Source organism: Vigna unguiculata, chromosome 10 (assembly GCF_037176805.1).
Source record: "Vigna unguiculata cultivar grain cowpea cultivar isolate G323 ecotype 2 chromosome 10, ASM3717680v1, whole genome shotgun sequence".
NCBI classification, from domain to species: domain Eukaryota; kingdom Viridiplantae; phylum Streptophyta; class Magnoliopsida; order Fabales; family Fabaceae; genus Vigna; species Vigna unguiculata.
Window position 1 is genome coordinate 35,186,344 of NC_140801.1, and position 14,764 is coordinate 35,201,107.

At 43.6% G+C, this 14,764-nt stretch overlaps 2 protein-coding genes across 2 annotated transcripts; both read right to left on the bottom strand.

Moving 5' to 3' along the window:
- Positions 1 to 290: 290 nt before the first annotated feature.
- Positions 291 to 2,405, bottom strand: LOC114167583 (low affinity inorganic phosphate transporter 4). The gene has a single exon (XM_028052685.2). The coding sequence runs from the start codon at positions 2,041 to 2,043 to the stop codon at positions 466 to 468; it is 1,578 nt and encodes a 525-aa protein (XP_027908486.2). The 5' UTR covers positions 2,044 to 2,405; the 3' UTR covers positions 291 to 465.
- Positions 2,406 to 10,103: 7,698 nt separating this feature from the next.
- Positions 10,104 to 11,597, bottom strand: LOC146882435 (uncharacterized). The gene has a single exon (XM_085667405.1). The coding sequence runs from the start codon at positions 11,595 to 11,597 to the stop codon at positions 10,104 to 10,106; it is 1,494 nt and encodes a 497-aa protein (XP_085523531.1).
- Positions 11,598 to 14,764: the final 3,167 nt, after the last annotated feature.

Genomic DNA, 14,764 nt, shown 5'->3' on the forward strand with positions numbered 1-14,764 from the left:
TAATTAATATCATTATTATTTACTAATTATTAATTTTACCTTCAATAAAAATACGTGATAACTATTAAAAATTATTAAATACATGTTTAATTAGTAGCTTAATTATTGTTGGAGTTCAAATAAAATTATTGTTTTTACTAAATATATATCAATTGTTTGCTTACCTAAAACAATTAACACTGAAAACTACACTTTTCTTACAATGGTGCTCCTTTTTATAGATTAATAGAAAATATATTAACAACATTCACACACGATCGAATCCTAGCTTGAGCTGTATTGATCTCACAAACACGAATCCAATCTCTTATTTGTAGAATAAACATATACCATGAGACACAAAAAAGCATAAATTTTGGTCCCATTGTTGCTATGATTATTATTAGTATGGGTTACCATTGTTATTATTATTATCGTCCTGTAATAAACCTGGGTGCAGCAACATGCAACTGAATCAGTTCCTGTTCACATGGTCTCTGTCCTTGACACCGGAGCCCTAGAATCGCGGGGCGTTGGCGTGAGTTCACTCTCTCTCCCATCCTCACCGGAAATCTCCTCCAATGATCTTCCCTTAGTCTCAGTAACCAAGAACGAGCAGAAGAACCCTACCAGGTTAGTCACCGCCAGCAAAATCATCGCCTTCTTAATCTTGTACGTGTCTCCGCCCACCGTCAAGCTCTGTATTCCGAACGTCCCGACCAGCGCCCCGGCCTTCCCCGCCGCCGCACTTAGCGCATGGCACGTGCTCCTCACCCGCGTCGGAAACAGCTCCGCGGGAAGCACGAAGGTCGTGCTGTTGGGTCCGAAGTTTGCGAAGAAAAACGTCAAGCCGTAGAGAACAGCGAAGGCGCCCTTGTTCTCGTTCTTGAGGTAATCGTACTTCACACCGATCACAAACATGAAGAACGACATCATGAAGAAGCCCACGAGTTGGATCTTGTAGCGCCCCAGCTTCTCGATGAAGAAAACAGTGAACCAGTAACCGGGGAAGGTTCCGAACAGCGCGATCACGAACATGGCACGTGACGTCTGGAACACTTCACCGATGGCGCTCATGTCATGATCTTTGTCTATGAGTCCAATGGCAGGGAAAATATCCTTCTGCGTTAGATTCTGGCTGTAAAACGCGATGTCAAGAAGAAACCATGAACTCATGGTTCCGATCAAATGACGCCCATGACGCTCAAAGAACTCGTTCGACCACAAAGGGTAGTTATTCGCTGCGTTGAAATCGGCAAGCTTATCCTGCTCTGCTTGGATTTCAATGTCCAAAACTCTCGCCATATCCGCCGCAGCTTGTTTGGCGTTACCTTCTATGATTGCAGTGTAACGCCCCGTCTCTGGCATCTTCATTCGCCAGTAGTAAGTCAACAATGCCGGAATGGCACCGATCATGAGAACCAACCGCCATAGAAGATCACTCTCCGGTCGCGTGGACGTGACGGGGTTTTGGGTATACGTCGGAGCATGGTAATAGGATTGGAAAAGCCCGGAGAGTGTCATGGAGACAAGCCCTGCGAAGATGATTCCCACGCCCTGCATGGCGAACACGGCGGCTATAAACGCCCCACGTGTCCTCTTGTTGGCGTACTCCGACATGATAGTGGCGGAGAGTGGGTAGTCGCCGCCGATACCAAAGCCGAGCCAGAAGCGGAAGAAACACAGCGTTCCCATTACGGATTTCGCGCTGGCGCCGAATGAGAGACCGGAGGCGATGGCGCAGAGAACCATGAGGATGAGAGTGATTCCGTAGACCTTTTTCCGACCGAGTTTGTCGCCGAGCCAGCCGAAGACTAGCTGGCCGCAGAGGGTTCCAACAATGGCGACACCAATGACAAAGTTGTTGACTGATGTTGGGAGCTTCCCCGGACTGGTGGAGCTAGGATCGAAGTAGTACAAGCGTCCCAGAAGTTTGGAAACCGTGGAGATGCAGAAAAGGTCGTAGGCGTCGGTGAAGAACCCCATGCCTGCGATCACTATGGCCGTAACGTGGTACCATTGGGTTCGCGCTGAATCGAGCGCTTCAAGCACTTCCAGTGCCATTCTTAACAAGCTTCCTTATTTCCTTCACAACTGTGCTTGCCCTTATTGTCTTCTCTCACCATCAACACTCTCCCCCTTATATATACACATACAAAACAAATGTTCATGGGAGCTTGAAAGTGTTTGAATGCAGCCATGGACGTTTACTACTATGCTTTGGGGATGTGAACGAGAGAAAATTGGGATTAATTGGTACTTGTTTATTTGGATATTCTCCTTGCGTTGATCATCTGAGAAGGATATGCTTAATTTGAACCAAGTTTTGTTTGGCTTTTTCTTTGTTGCTTTCTACCCATAGGGATTAATGCCATGGCGTTATTCTGTTGGGGTTTTAGCTGCTTGTGACAGCTTTCAAATGAAGTGGATGTGAGACAAACGTTGATTGGTAAAAGAAAGCTACGTACTAAGCTTGTCTACAATGTGCTCTCCGTGAAAATTTTGTAAATTAATATCATAAAAGATGATCGGATGGTTTCAACAAAGTATATATTTTAGTGGAAGATATTTAAACAAAATATCTTTTGCAACCTTCTATGTTATGGAAAATTATATTATGATTCCATTTTTTTTACTCTTATCTTTTAATTTTTAATCTTTTAATTTTTAATTTAATTTAGTGTAAAATATTAAATCTTTTAAAAAAAAATAATAGTATATTAATCGATAATCCAAATTAAATAAAAAAAGAACACGTCAAGATATTAAAAAATAAAATTAAAAGATTTAAGACATAATTTCATTGTCCTTTTATAATACGTGCATTCATTTCTATAATAAAACTATTACTTTTTATAACAATCACCTTAAACATGATACTGATAATAATTTATAATTAAAAACATTGTTAGAGGAAGGAATCTAGACTGTGGATAATTAAGGAGGGGGTGAATGGTTAAAAAGTTTACGTACGTGGTGGAGAAATTGGAGGTTTTTGGTGAATTCTCCTTGCTGGAGTGAGGTGTAGTATGTGTTTGAGATATCAAAATTATTTGAAGTGAAAATTTTCAATAAAATTACTAATTAATTTTTTTATTAACTACAACTTTTACTTTCTAATTCTTTTGAATATAGAAAAAATAATTTTAAATTATAATTGAATGGACTATACACAATTTTTAAATTTAAATTATTCTTGATATTATAATTTATAATTCTTTTACTTCACTACAATAAACATTCGCTTAAGTCCATACTCATTTTAAGTCCACATGCGGTGTATGTATATATATATATATATATATATATATATATATATATATATATATATATATATATATATATATATATATATATATATATATATATATATATATATATATATATATATATATATATATATATATTATGTATATATAACGAAAGAAAATATACGAATTGTTCTTGTATGGTCGGAACCAAGCAATCTCAAGAGCCTTCAACCTTCTTTCTCCTTGTCTCTATTACTGACTTTGATCCACCGTCAGGAGTGGGGTACCTGCAAGCACTTCGATGCTTAAGTCAAAAATGACCCAATATTCTTTATGCACTATATGAGTTCAAGATTAGATACCCCCTGTCAGTCATTGAATCATCCCTTATATTACCGGCATCACTCTTGACTTTATTACCTACTGGGCGGTTTTCTTCTTTCATTAAGCACTAAGGAATCTAATCAATGTTGTAACTACCCCAGACCTTAACGATAACATTTCCACATTCCCATTGATGTTGAGCCTTTGAGTTCTTGGACCTGTATGTTATCTTTGCCATCACTGGAAAAGATCTGCCCCTCTACGCTGCTAGTCCATTATGTACCAGGCCCCTTATGTACCAGGCCCCTTAGGCCGAGATGTACTCGGCCCTTTAGGCCTGAATGTGCCTATTGCCTTGTTGAGCCATGGAACGCACATTGCCCACAGTGGTCGAGGTGTACATGGATACTAGGCTGAGGTGTACACGGACACTGGGCCGGGGTATACGCATCCATCCACACCAAGTTGGGTCCATCCTCTTTTCTCCCTATCTTCCTTTGATGACTGTGCGTTAACTTGAACAACATCCCTCTTCCACTATGCACGTGTCCGGGTACATCCCTCCCATGCTCCCCTATTGTACTAATTAGTGGGACGTACATGGACACCCTATACACTAGTCTTCCCAGGCTCATAGTAAACAAAGTGAAACAAGAGTCTGTATGAAAAAATAAGTTAAGGACTTAAGGGTCTTACTACCACTCTCCAAAACGAGAATAGGAGTGCAAGGTCTAGAGGTAGTGTTGAAGTGGCATGAGACTCGAGATATTAACCATGATGATGACATCGGAACCCGTGCATAACCTATGCGCAAAGGAGACCCTAGGGCTCCTATAAATAGATGTAAGGGCCCATATTGAGAAGGACTTGTGTTCTGAGAAGGGAAGCCCCCCAAGCTAAGAAGTAGCATCCCTCCCAAGGTATGTCATCCCCTTTTGCTTATTGTTCTTCCAGTAGGTGTAGTGGGTCAGAGGATGAGTGGGATATACCCGATTCTTCTAATAGTCTAACATCCCCAGTCGATAGCGACTGTACTGAGGGTGTCGAAGAGTATGCAGCCTTACATTACCCGGGGTATGAATGGGTAGATCCTAGAGTAAAGCTACCCTTGTCGCCATTCACCCGGTCCGCTGAACTAGTTGCCTTACGCAAATGGGCTGACATAAGAGCGGATATCGTTGATGATCGTATTGTAAGCGTTGAACGGGTTAGGAAGGGGGATAGCGTGTGCCACAAACGTGAGGGTCATTCGCATGATTTCTTTTATATGTATGCAACCTTAGTGACCGATTTGCATGTATGCGTGTCATTTGACGACTTCACGATGGGCGTGTTAAGGGTTTTGAATGTAGCCCCTAGTCAACTACACCCCAATAGTTGGGCCGCATTACAGGCCTTCATATTGGATTGTCGTGTGCTACCTTTGAAACCCTCGCCCCAAGTCTTTTTGCAGTACTATAGTACCCGGCCAGGGGAACTGGCCAGTTGGGTGTCCCTTGTAGGTCAGAGTCACCAGTGTCTGCTAGCTTCGTATACCCAGTCGTTTAAAAGGTTTAAGACAGGGTTCTTTAAAGTCATTATTAGGTCCGCCGGGGCTAAGTACTTCTATTTTGACGACGCAACGCCCAAGTTTCCCTTTTATTGGACTAAAACCCCCCACCATATATCGCATTTGGCCGAGAGAGTCTTTAACCCCTGAAGATCGACAAACACTGTCCTACTCGAACCAATTGCCCAAGAGACTATCGTCAAAGAAAATTATTGGTGTGTTTAGATCCTCCCATCCGCGCGATGAGTTATTCGGTATGTATGCTCGATTGGCTAGGTGTCAGTGGGGTGATGTTAATGGTGGCTAATGCATTTATACTTTTATAGGTATTATGGCGGCTGGTGGTGGCTCTGGAAAGGATGTTTACTTGGAGCTAAGGCGGAAGAGGATCGAAGAAGAAAAGAAGAAGAGTGGGGGAAGTGCTGGGCGGACTGCGGCAGAAGGATTATCGCATAGGGGTGACTTGTTACCCCTTCCTATTGAGAAGAAGAGGAGCACGCGACGCGATCGACCCTCCAAACCAGGAACCCGCCGTCCTCCTTCGCCTAAAAAGACACGGAACGCTGAAGAGGGAAGCAAGGACTCCCTGTCGGCCCTCTTTGACTCCCAGCTGAAGATAAATGAAGGCATAGAGGTGTCCTTATCCTCAGAGGAGGCGGAGATAGTGTCCGCCATCCGTTCAGAAGCCGTGTTGTATGCACTGACTGAGTTTCAAGCTAGGGCTATGGTAATGAAACGGCACCTAGAGACGGTCTTTTGCAAGTTGCCAGACTCTAGCAGGTTATCTGTGGAAATAGAAACATTGCAAAGGGATTTGGCAGAAGCGAATCACATGAGGCAAGAGGTGACCCTGCAACTAAGAAATGTGAAAAATGAGAGGTCCCAACTGTTAGGGGAACGCAATACTTTGAAGACACATTGCAAAGAGCTGGAAATGAAGGATGAAGAATCGCGAGCCGCGCTGGAACAACTAGAGGAGAGGTTGTCGGCCCTCCAGGCCAAACACACCTCAGCCCTGGAGCGGATCTATGAGTTGGAAGGATACATCATGTCTTAGCATGAGGAGGGCTTTTACAAAGCCATTCGTCAAACTACCCACTTATTCAACTTTGATGTAGGGGATGATCGTATTGACATTGAAAATGATGTCTATGATGGGGTCTTGATGAGTATTGAAGACATAGCGTCTACCAAAGTTGTTACTAGCGATCCGAGGAAGGTGTCGTCGCCTCCGTCTGCCTGATGAACTTATGTGTTCTATGTATTTTGGGTTGTGATTCACTAGGATCACATTATATGTAATGTGTTAAAGGCCTTTAGAGCAAGTACTGAACCTTTAAGATTTGTAGGTCGTCTGTAATGAACTTCAGTGTGTTTTGTGTGATATTGCATGATGTTTGAATTAGCTGCCTTGTTTTTACTGCGAATTAATTCAGCATGATACGTGTCTTGTGGTTATGTTGGCAAGATGAATGGTGACGATGTTCCTTACCATGTGGGCGGGGATGTTGTCTTCCACTTTGGTAGGGATGTTCTTGGCCACAATGGACAAGCGCTGGGAGAATTTAATAGTAATTTAGATATGAGAAGATTTAGTGTCGTATGGAGCTCAGTGGCGGTGTATGGGAGGGATCATCGAGATTAATGATGTTACCTGACCCATGGTGAAGGTGTGAGGGGGGCTCGTCATGGTTGACAAGGCTTCCGGACCCATTGGTGGAGTAATAATTGCCTTGTCTTTGAGAATGTAAAAATAATGAACAAATCCAATTGTAAAACAATATAAAAGGAATGTAAACGCTTTATTGGTAATGTGGATGCCTCATTAAAACCTCCTCGACCAAAACCCTCCTTAGGGAAAAAAATCGAGGTAGGAAAGAGTACATCGTGTGAAACACAAAGTCTAACTATAATAAAATTTCAAATGCAACGAAATCCAAGTCGCTGGTATAGGATTCCCAAACAGGTACTCTAGTATGTATGCTCCCTTGCCAATGACCTCACGGATGCGAAACGAACCCTCCCAGTTAGGGGAAAATTTCCCTGCATGCTTTCAAGCATCATTAGCCATCCTCCAAACCAAATCCCCTTGATGAAACGAACGATGCTTGACTTTAGAGTTATAGTGGCGTTGAGCCCGAACCTTGAATGCTGCTTCTCGTATTCGGATATGATCCCTGAGCTCATGAAGCAAGTCTAGGCTAGTTAGCATGCTTTCCTTATTAAGGTTAACGTCAAACAACTGCTTTCTCAATGAAGTCTCGCCAATTTCAACAAAAATCATTGCGTCAACCCCGTATGTCAAGCCGTATGGCGTTTCCTGGGTCGTGGATTGGGGTGTGCAGCGATAGGCCCACAAGACTTCTAACAGCTCATCTGCCTAGTTGCCTTTTGCGTCCCCTAGTCTCTTCTTCAATTCCCTCAGTATAACTTTGTTGGTGGTCTCTGCTTGCCCATTTGTTTGCAGATGCTCCACCGAACTAGTAACATGACGAATATGAAGTCCTTTGTAGAATTCGGCAAGTCCTTTATCAATAAACTGTCGCCTATTGTTTGTTACAATGCTCTTTGGGACGCCAAATCGGCAGACTAGATTTCTTCAAACAAACTTTTGTACCTGTTGAGCCGTGATCGTAGTGAGGGGTTCTACTTCGATCCATTTGGTAAAATAATCCACTGCTACCAACAGAAATTTGACCTGCCCCTTCCCAGGACTAAAAGGTCCTAAGATGTCCATATCCCACATAGCGAAGGGCCATGGAGATATAATGGCATGAAGTTCCTCTGGCTTTGCGTGTATGATATTGCCATGATGTTCGCATAGAGTACACCACTGGACATACCTGTCGCAATCTCCCTTAAGAGTGGGCCAATAGTACCCCGCTCGTAATATGCGGGATGCCCTGGCTCGTGACCCTGAATAAAAATTGCAAATGCCCGTGTGTAACTTGTCCAATAAATACTAAGTTTGATTTTCGGCCACACATTTTAAGAGAGGGTTGGAAAAACCCCTTTTATATAACTCGCCGCCTATGAGCATGAACCGAGAAGCCTTCCTTCGGATGGCAGGATCGTCATTCCCACTGCCCTCACCATTTTGTATGAATTGAACTATAGGCGTCATCCACCCCTTTACTTTCGTTTCAGTGACCTCCGTGACATTGCTATCTACCATAGTGATCGTAGGTTGACCGAGGGTAGCATAGATTACTGTATGATGCTGGCCCTTCACTTTCATCGTAGCTAACTTGGAGAGTAGATTTGCTCTAGAGTTCTGGGCTCGGTTTATGTCTTCCAGTTTTGTTGTTTTGAATTTTCCCAACATTCCCCTCACAACATGGTAATATCATAATAGGAGGGGATCTTTCACCTGAAAACTACCATCCATATGTCCAACTAGGAGTTGTGAATCTGATTTGCACGTAAGGTTCTCGACACCAATGTTCGCTGCTAAGTGTAACCCAACAATCAACGCTTCGTACTCTGATTGATTATTGGAGGTTTTGAATCCAAATCTTAAGGATTTTTCATGGAGAAGATTATTCAGTCCTTGCAAGACTATACCAGCCCCTCCTCCTTTGGTGTTAGAGGAGCCGTCCACGAAAAGTTTCCACGTATTATCGTTCAGCTCTGATTGTCCGGTTAGTTCGTTAACAAAATCAACCAGACATTGGGCTTTCATCGCTCCCCGCGCTTCACAACGAATATGAAACTCGGACAACTCAACTGACCACCCCACCATGCGGCCTGCCAAAATCGGGTCTCCTCAGCACTTTGTGTATTGGGTAGTCGGTTCTTACTATTGTCTCATATCCCTGAAAGTACAATCGTAGTCTTCTGGTTGTGATCACTAACGCCAATGCCACCTTCTCAACTGTCTAGTAGCGTAGCTCGGCATCCTGCAAAACTCTACTGATGAAGTAAACGGGCTATTGTTGTCCGTCGTGTTCCTGGACTATAGCAGCGCTTACAACGTTATTAGAAATAGCCAAATATACTAAAAGTGGTTTACCTTTCTCGGGTTTGTGCAAGACTGGTGGTGAGGACATGTATTCTTTCAAGTTAACAAACGCTTGCTCACAAGCTTCGTCCCACGCAAACTTGAAAGCTTTTTTCATCAGTTTAAGCATGGGTTGTGTTTTCTCGGCTAGCATCGGCATGAATCTTGACAGTGCCGCTAAGCGTCCTACCAACCTCTGTGTCTCTTTGATGTTCGTTGGACTGCGCATATTCAACACGGCTTGGCACTTGTCCAAGTTGGCCTCAATACCTCGGTGTGTTAGCATGAAGCCTAGGAATTATCCTCCTGTGACCCCGAACACGCACTTTTTAGGATTTAGACACATGTCATATCGACGCACTGCTTGTAACACCTCCCTTAGATCTTTGATGTGCTGCTCAAGTGAATCAGACATCACTACCATGTCATCCACATAAATCTCCATACACCTTCCGATAAGATGATGAAAAACTCAATCCATCAGCCTCTGATACGTAGCCCCTATATTTTTTAATCTAAAGGGCATTACCTTATAGTAGAAATTGGACTCTTCCGTGATGAAAGTTGTCTTCTCCTTGTCACCTGAGTACATACGTATTTGATTGTAGCCAGAATAGGCATCCAGGAAACTAAGTACTTTATGGCCAGTTGTGCCATTGACAAGACGGTCGATGTTGGGCAAGGGGTAAGTGTCTTTGGGGCAAGCTTTATTAAGGTTCGTGTAATCCGTGCACATTCGCCACTTACCATTGGACTTTTTGACCAACACCACGTTGACTAACTAAGTGGCATATGTAGCTTCTGTAATGAAGCATGCTAATAATAATTTATGCACCTCGGCCTTGGTTGCTTCCCTCTTCTCTCCCCCCATTTTTCTTCTCTTTTGAGCGATTGGTTTCGCCTCTGTGTAAACGGACAGTCTGTGAAAAGTGACTCGAGGGTCAATTCCAAGCATGTCGGTCGCACACCAGGCAAACAAGTTGGCATGTTCGTTCAACGTCTATTTCAGCTCTGTAGCATTTGCGTATGACTTACCAACATGAGTATATTTGAGCCCCTCCCTGAAATCGTGCTTCTCTGTAATCTCAACTGGCTCAACCCGTGTGTCATCGTTGAAGCGAGTGTCTAAGTCTGCGCCCTCGATCCTTGATGTCCTCTTAATGTTGTGTACCGCGCATCTTAGGGGTGACTTGGGTCGCCCTCTCAAGCTATCCACATAACATTTACGCGCGGTGGGCTGATCCATTTGTATGGTGATGATGTCCCTGAACGCAGAAGGGAACCTCATTGCGAAGCGATACGTAGATACGACCGCACCCAACGTGTTGAGAGAGGGTCTTCCCAACAATATATTGTATGATATATGCACATCAATAATGAGGTATCGGATTTTTACTGTCCTCGTCACTTTTTCTCCTCCGAACTTAGTGAAAAGATCGATGTAGCCTCTCGTGTCCACCCGTTCTCCTGAAAAGCCTACTATGGGTTTCAAATAATGTTGAATATTTGTTTTCGAGATTCCCAACTTTTTGAAAGTTCCCCAATAGAGGATATCCACCGAGCTCCCCTGATCCACGAGGGTTTTTCTGACGGCGAAGTCCTTGATTTCCACCGATATCACCATCGGATCGTCATGTTGAGGGTCAATAGCCTGAAAATCGTCATCCCGAAAGGTGATAAGCGGCATACACCTATGCAGATATACAAAAACGGCATTCACGCTCTGAAATGCTCGTACGTATTTCTTCTTGGCAGACGTAGTTGAGCCTCCGCTAGCAAAATCCCTTACAATATAATTGATTACTCTCCGCAGTGGCTTTTCCTGTGTATCTCGTTGCTCATCCCTTTTATGATCGACCTTCCTTCGTAGGTTATCCTCGCGCCTTCCTCTGTACGTTGGCGCTTTGTACTCCTTCCTCTCATTTCCTCCTTCTCGATCCTCCTTTCGGGACGAATATCCCCCATTTTCACGTTTGACAAACCTCTTTAAGTGTTCAGATTGTATCAACTCCTCAATCTTATCCTTCAGCGTGAAGCACTTCTCTGTAGTATGGCCATAATTCTGATGGTAACGATAGTGCTTCGTGGTATCCGCATGAGGGGGAGTCGGGACCTTTCTAGGAGGGGATATAAGGTCAACATTGAGGGCTTCCTCCAGAATCTGTGCCCTGTTCGATATCAACGGGGTATACCTGTTGCACTTTGATTGTCTTTGTTCTCGGAACCTGGAGCCTGACCTGAAGGTTGCTGCCCTTTCTTTCTTAGAGTGTTTCCTGTCGTGGGTCTCCCCGTGAGTGGTGTTGCGAAATTCCTTCAACTCTTCCATTTGCATAAACTTCGTGGCTCTCGTTCGGAGCTCGTCCAAATTAGCCACGGGTTTTTTACACAAGCTGTCGACAAACGAGCTTGGTCTAAGAGCCGTAATGAGATGATGCATGGCAACCTCTGGATTCAAATTGTTGATGTTTAAAGATAGTTTCCTGAATTGCTCCATGAAATTTCGCAATGATTCTTCTTTTTCTTGACATACATTCACCAGTGCTAAAGAGGTAAGGTGGTGGGGTTTGCTAGTGGCAAACTGAATTCTAAATTGCGTCGTCAGCGTTTCAAAATAGTCGACGGAGTTGGTTGGAAGTTGGGTAAACCAACGGAGCGTCGGACCCTTTAATGATGTTAGGAAAACACGACAGAGGATATCATCTTCTGTTGACTACAATCCCACCTGAGTGGTGAAAATGTCTATATGCTCCTCCGGATCCGTGGTGTCATCATACTGATTCATGGTGAGTCCCTTCCAACGTGTGGGGAAGTCGGCTGCCATGATGCCATCCACAAAGGGGTGACGCTTGGGTGTTCCTACTCTCGTACCAATCTGGTTGGGGTTGGTTTGAGCTCTTGATTCCTCCTGGTCTGACGTCTCTTCCTGTTCCTCCTCTTCCCGTGGCACCTCTCTCCTTCTCGTCGTGCGTTTTGTCTGTCTCCTAATTCTTTGGTTCTCTGCCCTGAGGGCATTGATTTCTTCCTCGCTTTTATGCCTTATTTCTTCCAGTTGTCATTGCATCTCTACCTGCATCTCTTCCTGCATTTGTCGCCGCATCTTGGCTAGGGTTGCACCATGATCTATCGTTGTCCTTGTCGACTCCATATCCCCTGAGAATAGCCTGGCCCCACGGTGGGCACCAGAATGTTCTTGTATGGTCGGAACCAAGCGATCTCAAGAGCCTTCAACCTTCTTTCTCCTTGTCTACTCTCCCTATCATTGACTCTGATCCATCACCGGGAGTGGGGTACCTGCAAGCACTCTAATGTTTAAGTCAGAAATAACCCAATATTCTCTATACACTATATGAGTTCAAGATTAGATACCCCCTATTAGTCATTGAATCGTTACTTATATTACCTGACATCACTCTCGACTTTATTACCTACAGGGCAGTTTTCTTCTTTCATTAAGCACTAAGGAATCTAATCAATGTTGTAACTGCCCCAGACCTTAACGGTAACATTTCTACATTCCCATTGGTGTTGAGCCTTTGAGTTCTTGGACCTGTATGTTATCTTCACCATCACTGGAAAAGATCTGCCCCTTTGTGCTGCCAGTCCATTATGTACCAAGCCCCTTAGGCCGAGATGTACCAGGTCCCTTCGGCTGAGATGTACCAGGCCCTTTAGGCCGAGATGTACCCGACCCTTTAGACCTGGATGTGCTTGCTGCCTTGTTGAGCCATTGAACGCACATTGTCCCCAGTGATCGAGGTGTACATGGATACTGGGCCGAGGTGTACACGAACACTAGGCCGAGGTGTACACGGACACTAGGTCGGGGTATACACATCCATCCACACCCAGCTGGGTCCATCCTCTTTTCTCCCTATCTTCCTTTGATGACTGTGCCTTAACTTGAACAATATCCTCTTTTGCTGTGCACGTGTCCGGGTACATCCCTCCCATGCTCCCCTACTGTACTAATTAGTGGGACGTATGATAATGTTAATTTTTACCATTATCCAAGCTATATTTCATTAGCAAAATCATCTCTTCCAAAGCGTTTAACCTACTTAATCCTCAATTTTACCTTACTTTTGTAAATAAATACATTGTGGGTTACATTGATCTAAATATACCACTAATCCCCATTTTTGTGTCCTTTTTGTAGATGGGAAGCTTTTTTCCAAAAATCCAGACTAATGAGTGACCCGGAATAGCAAAGAGAGAAGAAAAATGTCAACAGGAAGCGCCTGGCGACGCGAAGCCAGCGCCAGGCGGAACAGACCGCCAGCCACGCGCCAGCCAAGCGCCAGACAGGCGCTACTGTTAGTCACTGCCTGGCGGTACTTGGTCACCGCCGGGCGGTAGCGGCAAGACTTGCCCCCTGTTTGGTGGCTTGCGCCTGGCGGTGAGACCCTTCCGCCAGGCGCCTGTTTTCGCTGATGTGTCAAGTGACCCTTTTTCTTCTGTTTTCGTGGAGGGAAACTCATCTTTGGCATTTTGGAGGCACGAAGAACACATTTTGGAGAGCTTGGAGGAGTGTTAGGGCTTGTGGGAACAGCTCCATCTTCCTCTTTGTATCTCTTTCTCTTCCATCTCTTCCATTTTTAAGCTTGAGCTCTCCATGGCAATGGAGAGCTAAACCCATTTTTGTTGGGGTTAGATGTAGCCACGAAACTCTTGTGTAAATGCAAATGTTTTGATTATATATATGACTCTTTCATTAATTGCTAGTCTTCTTATTTCTTCACTTAAAGCTTGCATTGATTTAGCCATCTCTTGCATGATTTTTGGTTCATGGGGTGTGAAAATATCTTTTGAAACCTAGATTTGGAATAAGAGAACTCAATGGAGCTTGTACCTAGGAATGGGGCTTGACCCATTGGTTGTCTTAAACCTTTGTGCATAAAGCAAATTTGCTTATTAAGAGTTCAAGGAATTGACTTTTAATAAGGAAATTTAGGCTCAATCTATTAAGGAATTAGGGTTTGAGTAATATTGTGGGTTGGCATTAGCATATTAATGAAGAGGATGTTAAATTGTAGTTACATGAGAGCATAGTTGGTGAATTCTAACCCCGGCAATATCAAGTCATATCATTTCTAATCTTTTCCACTCACTAAGTGCCTTTAACTTCCAAAGTTCAATTTTAATTATTTATGCAAAGTTTAATTTCATACATTAAAACTCAAAATATGGATTTATTCATTAGTTTAAATTAGTCACTAATTACACAATTAATTAGTATACACGAGTCTCTTGGGAAACGATATCCCGGTCTTACCGGTTACTACTTGCACGACTTGGTACACTTGCCAAAGTCATAACAAGTTTTTGGCGCCGTTGCCGGGGAACCGTGTCTAATATAGACTTTTGTGTGATTTTTGACTTATTTAGACTTAAATTCTTTTGTGCATATTTACTGTTTTTATTTACTTTTATACGCACATTAATTTTGGGCTAACTTGTAGTTCGAGCTTGCTTTTGTTGTTGCTCTATAGTTTATGCAGGGTAGGATCCGTACAAGGAGGACTGCATCTTCAGAACCACTCCTTGTTGATCCTGAGATAGAGAAAACTGCCCGCAGAAACAATAGTGCCACAAGGAGAAGACGAGCTCAAGCACAACAAGTTGCCCATCACTCTTCTGCTTCAGACACTTTTTCATCTACTT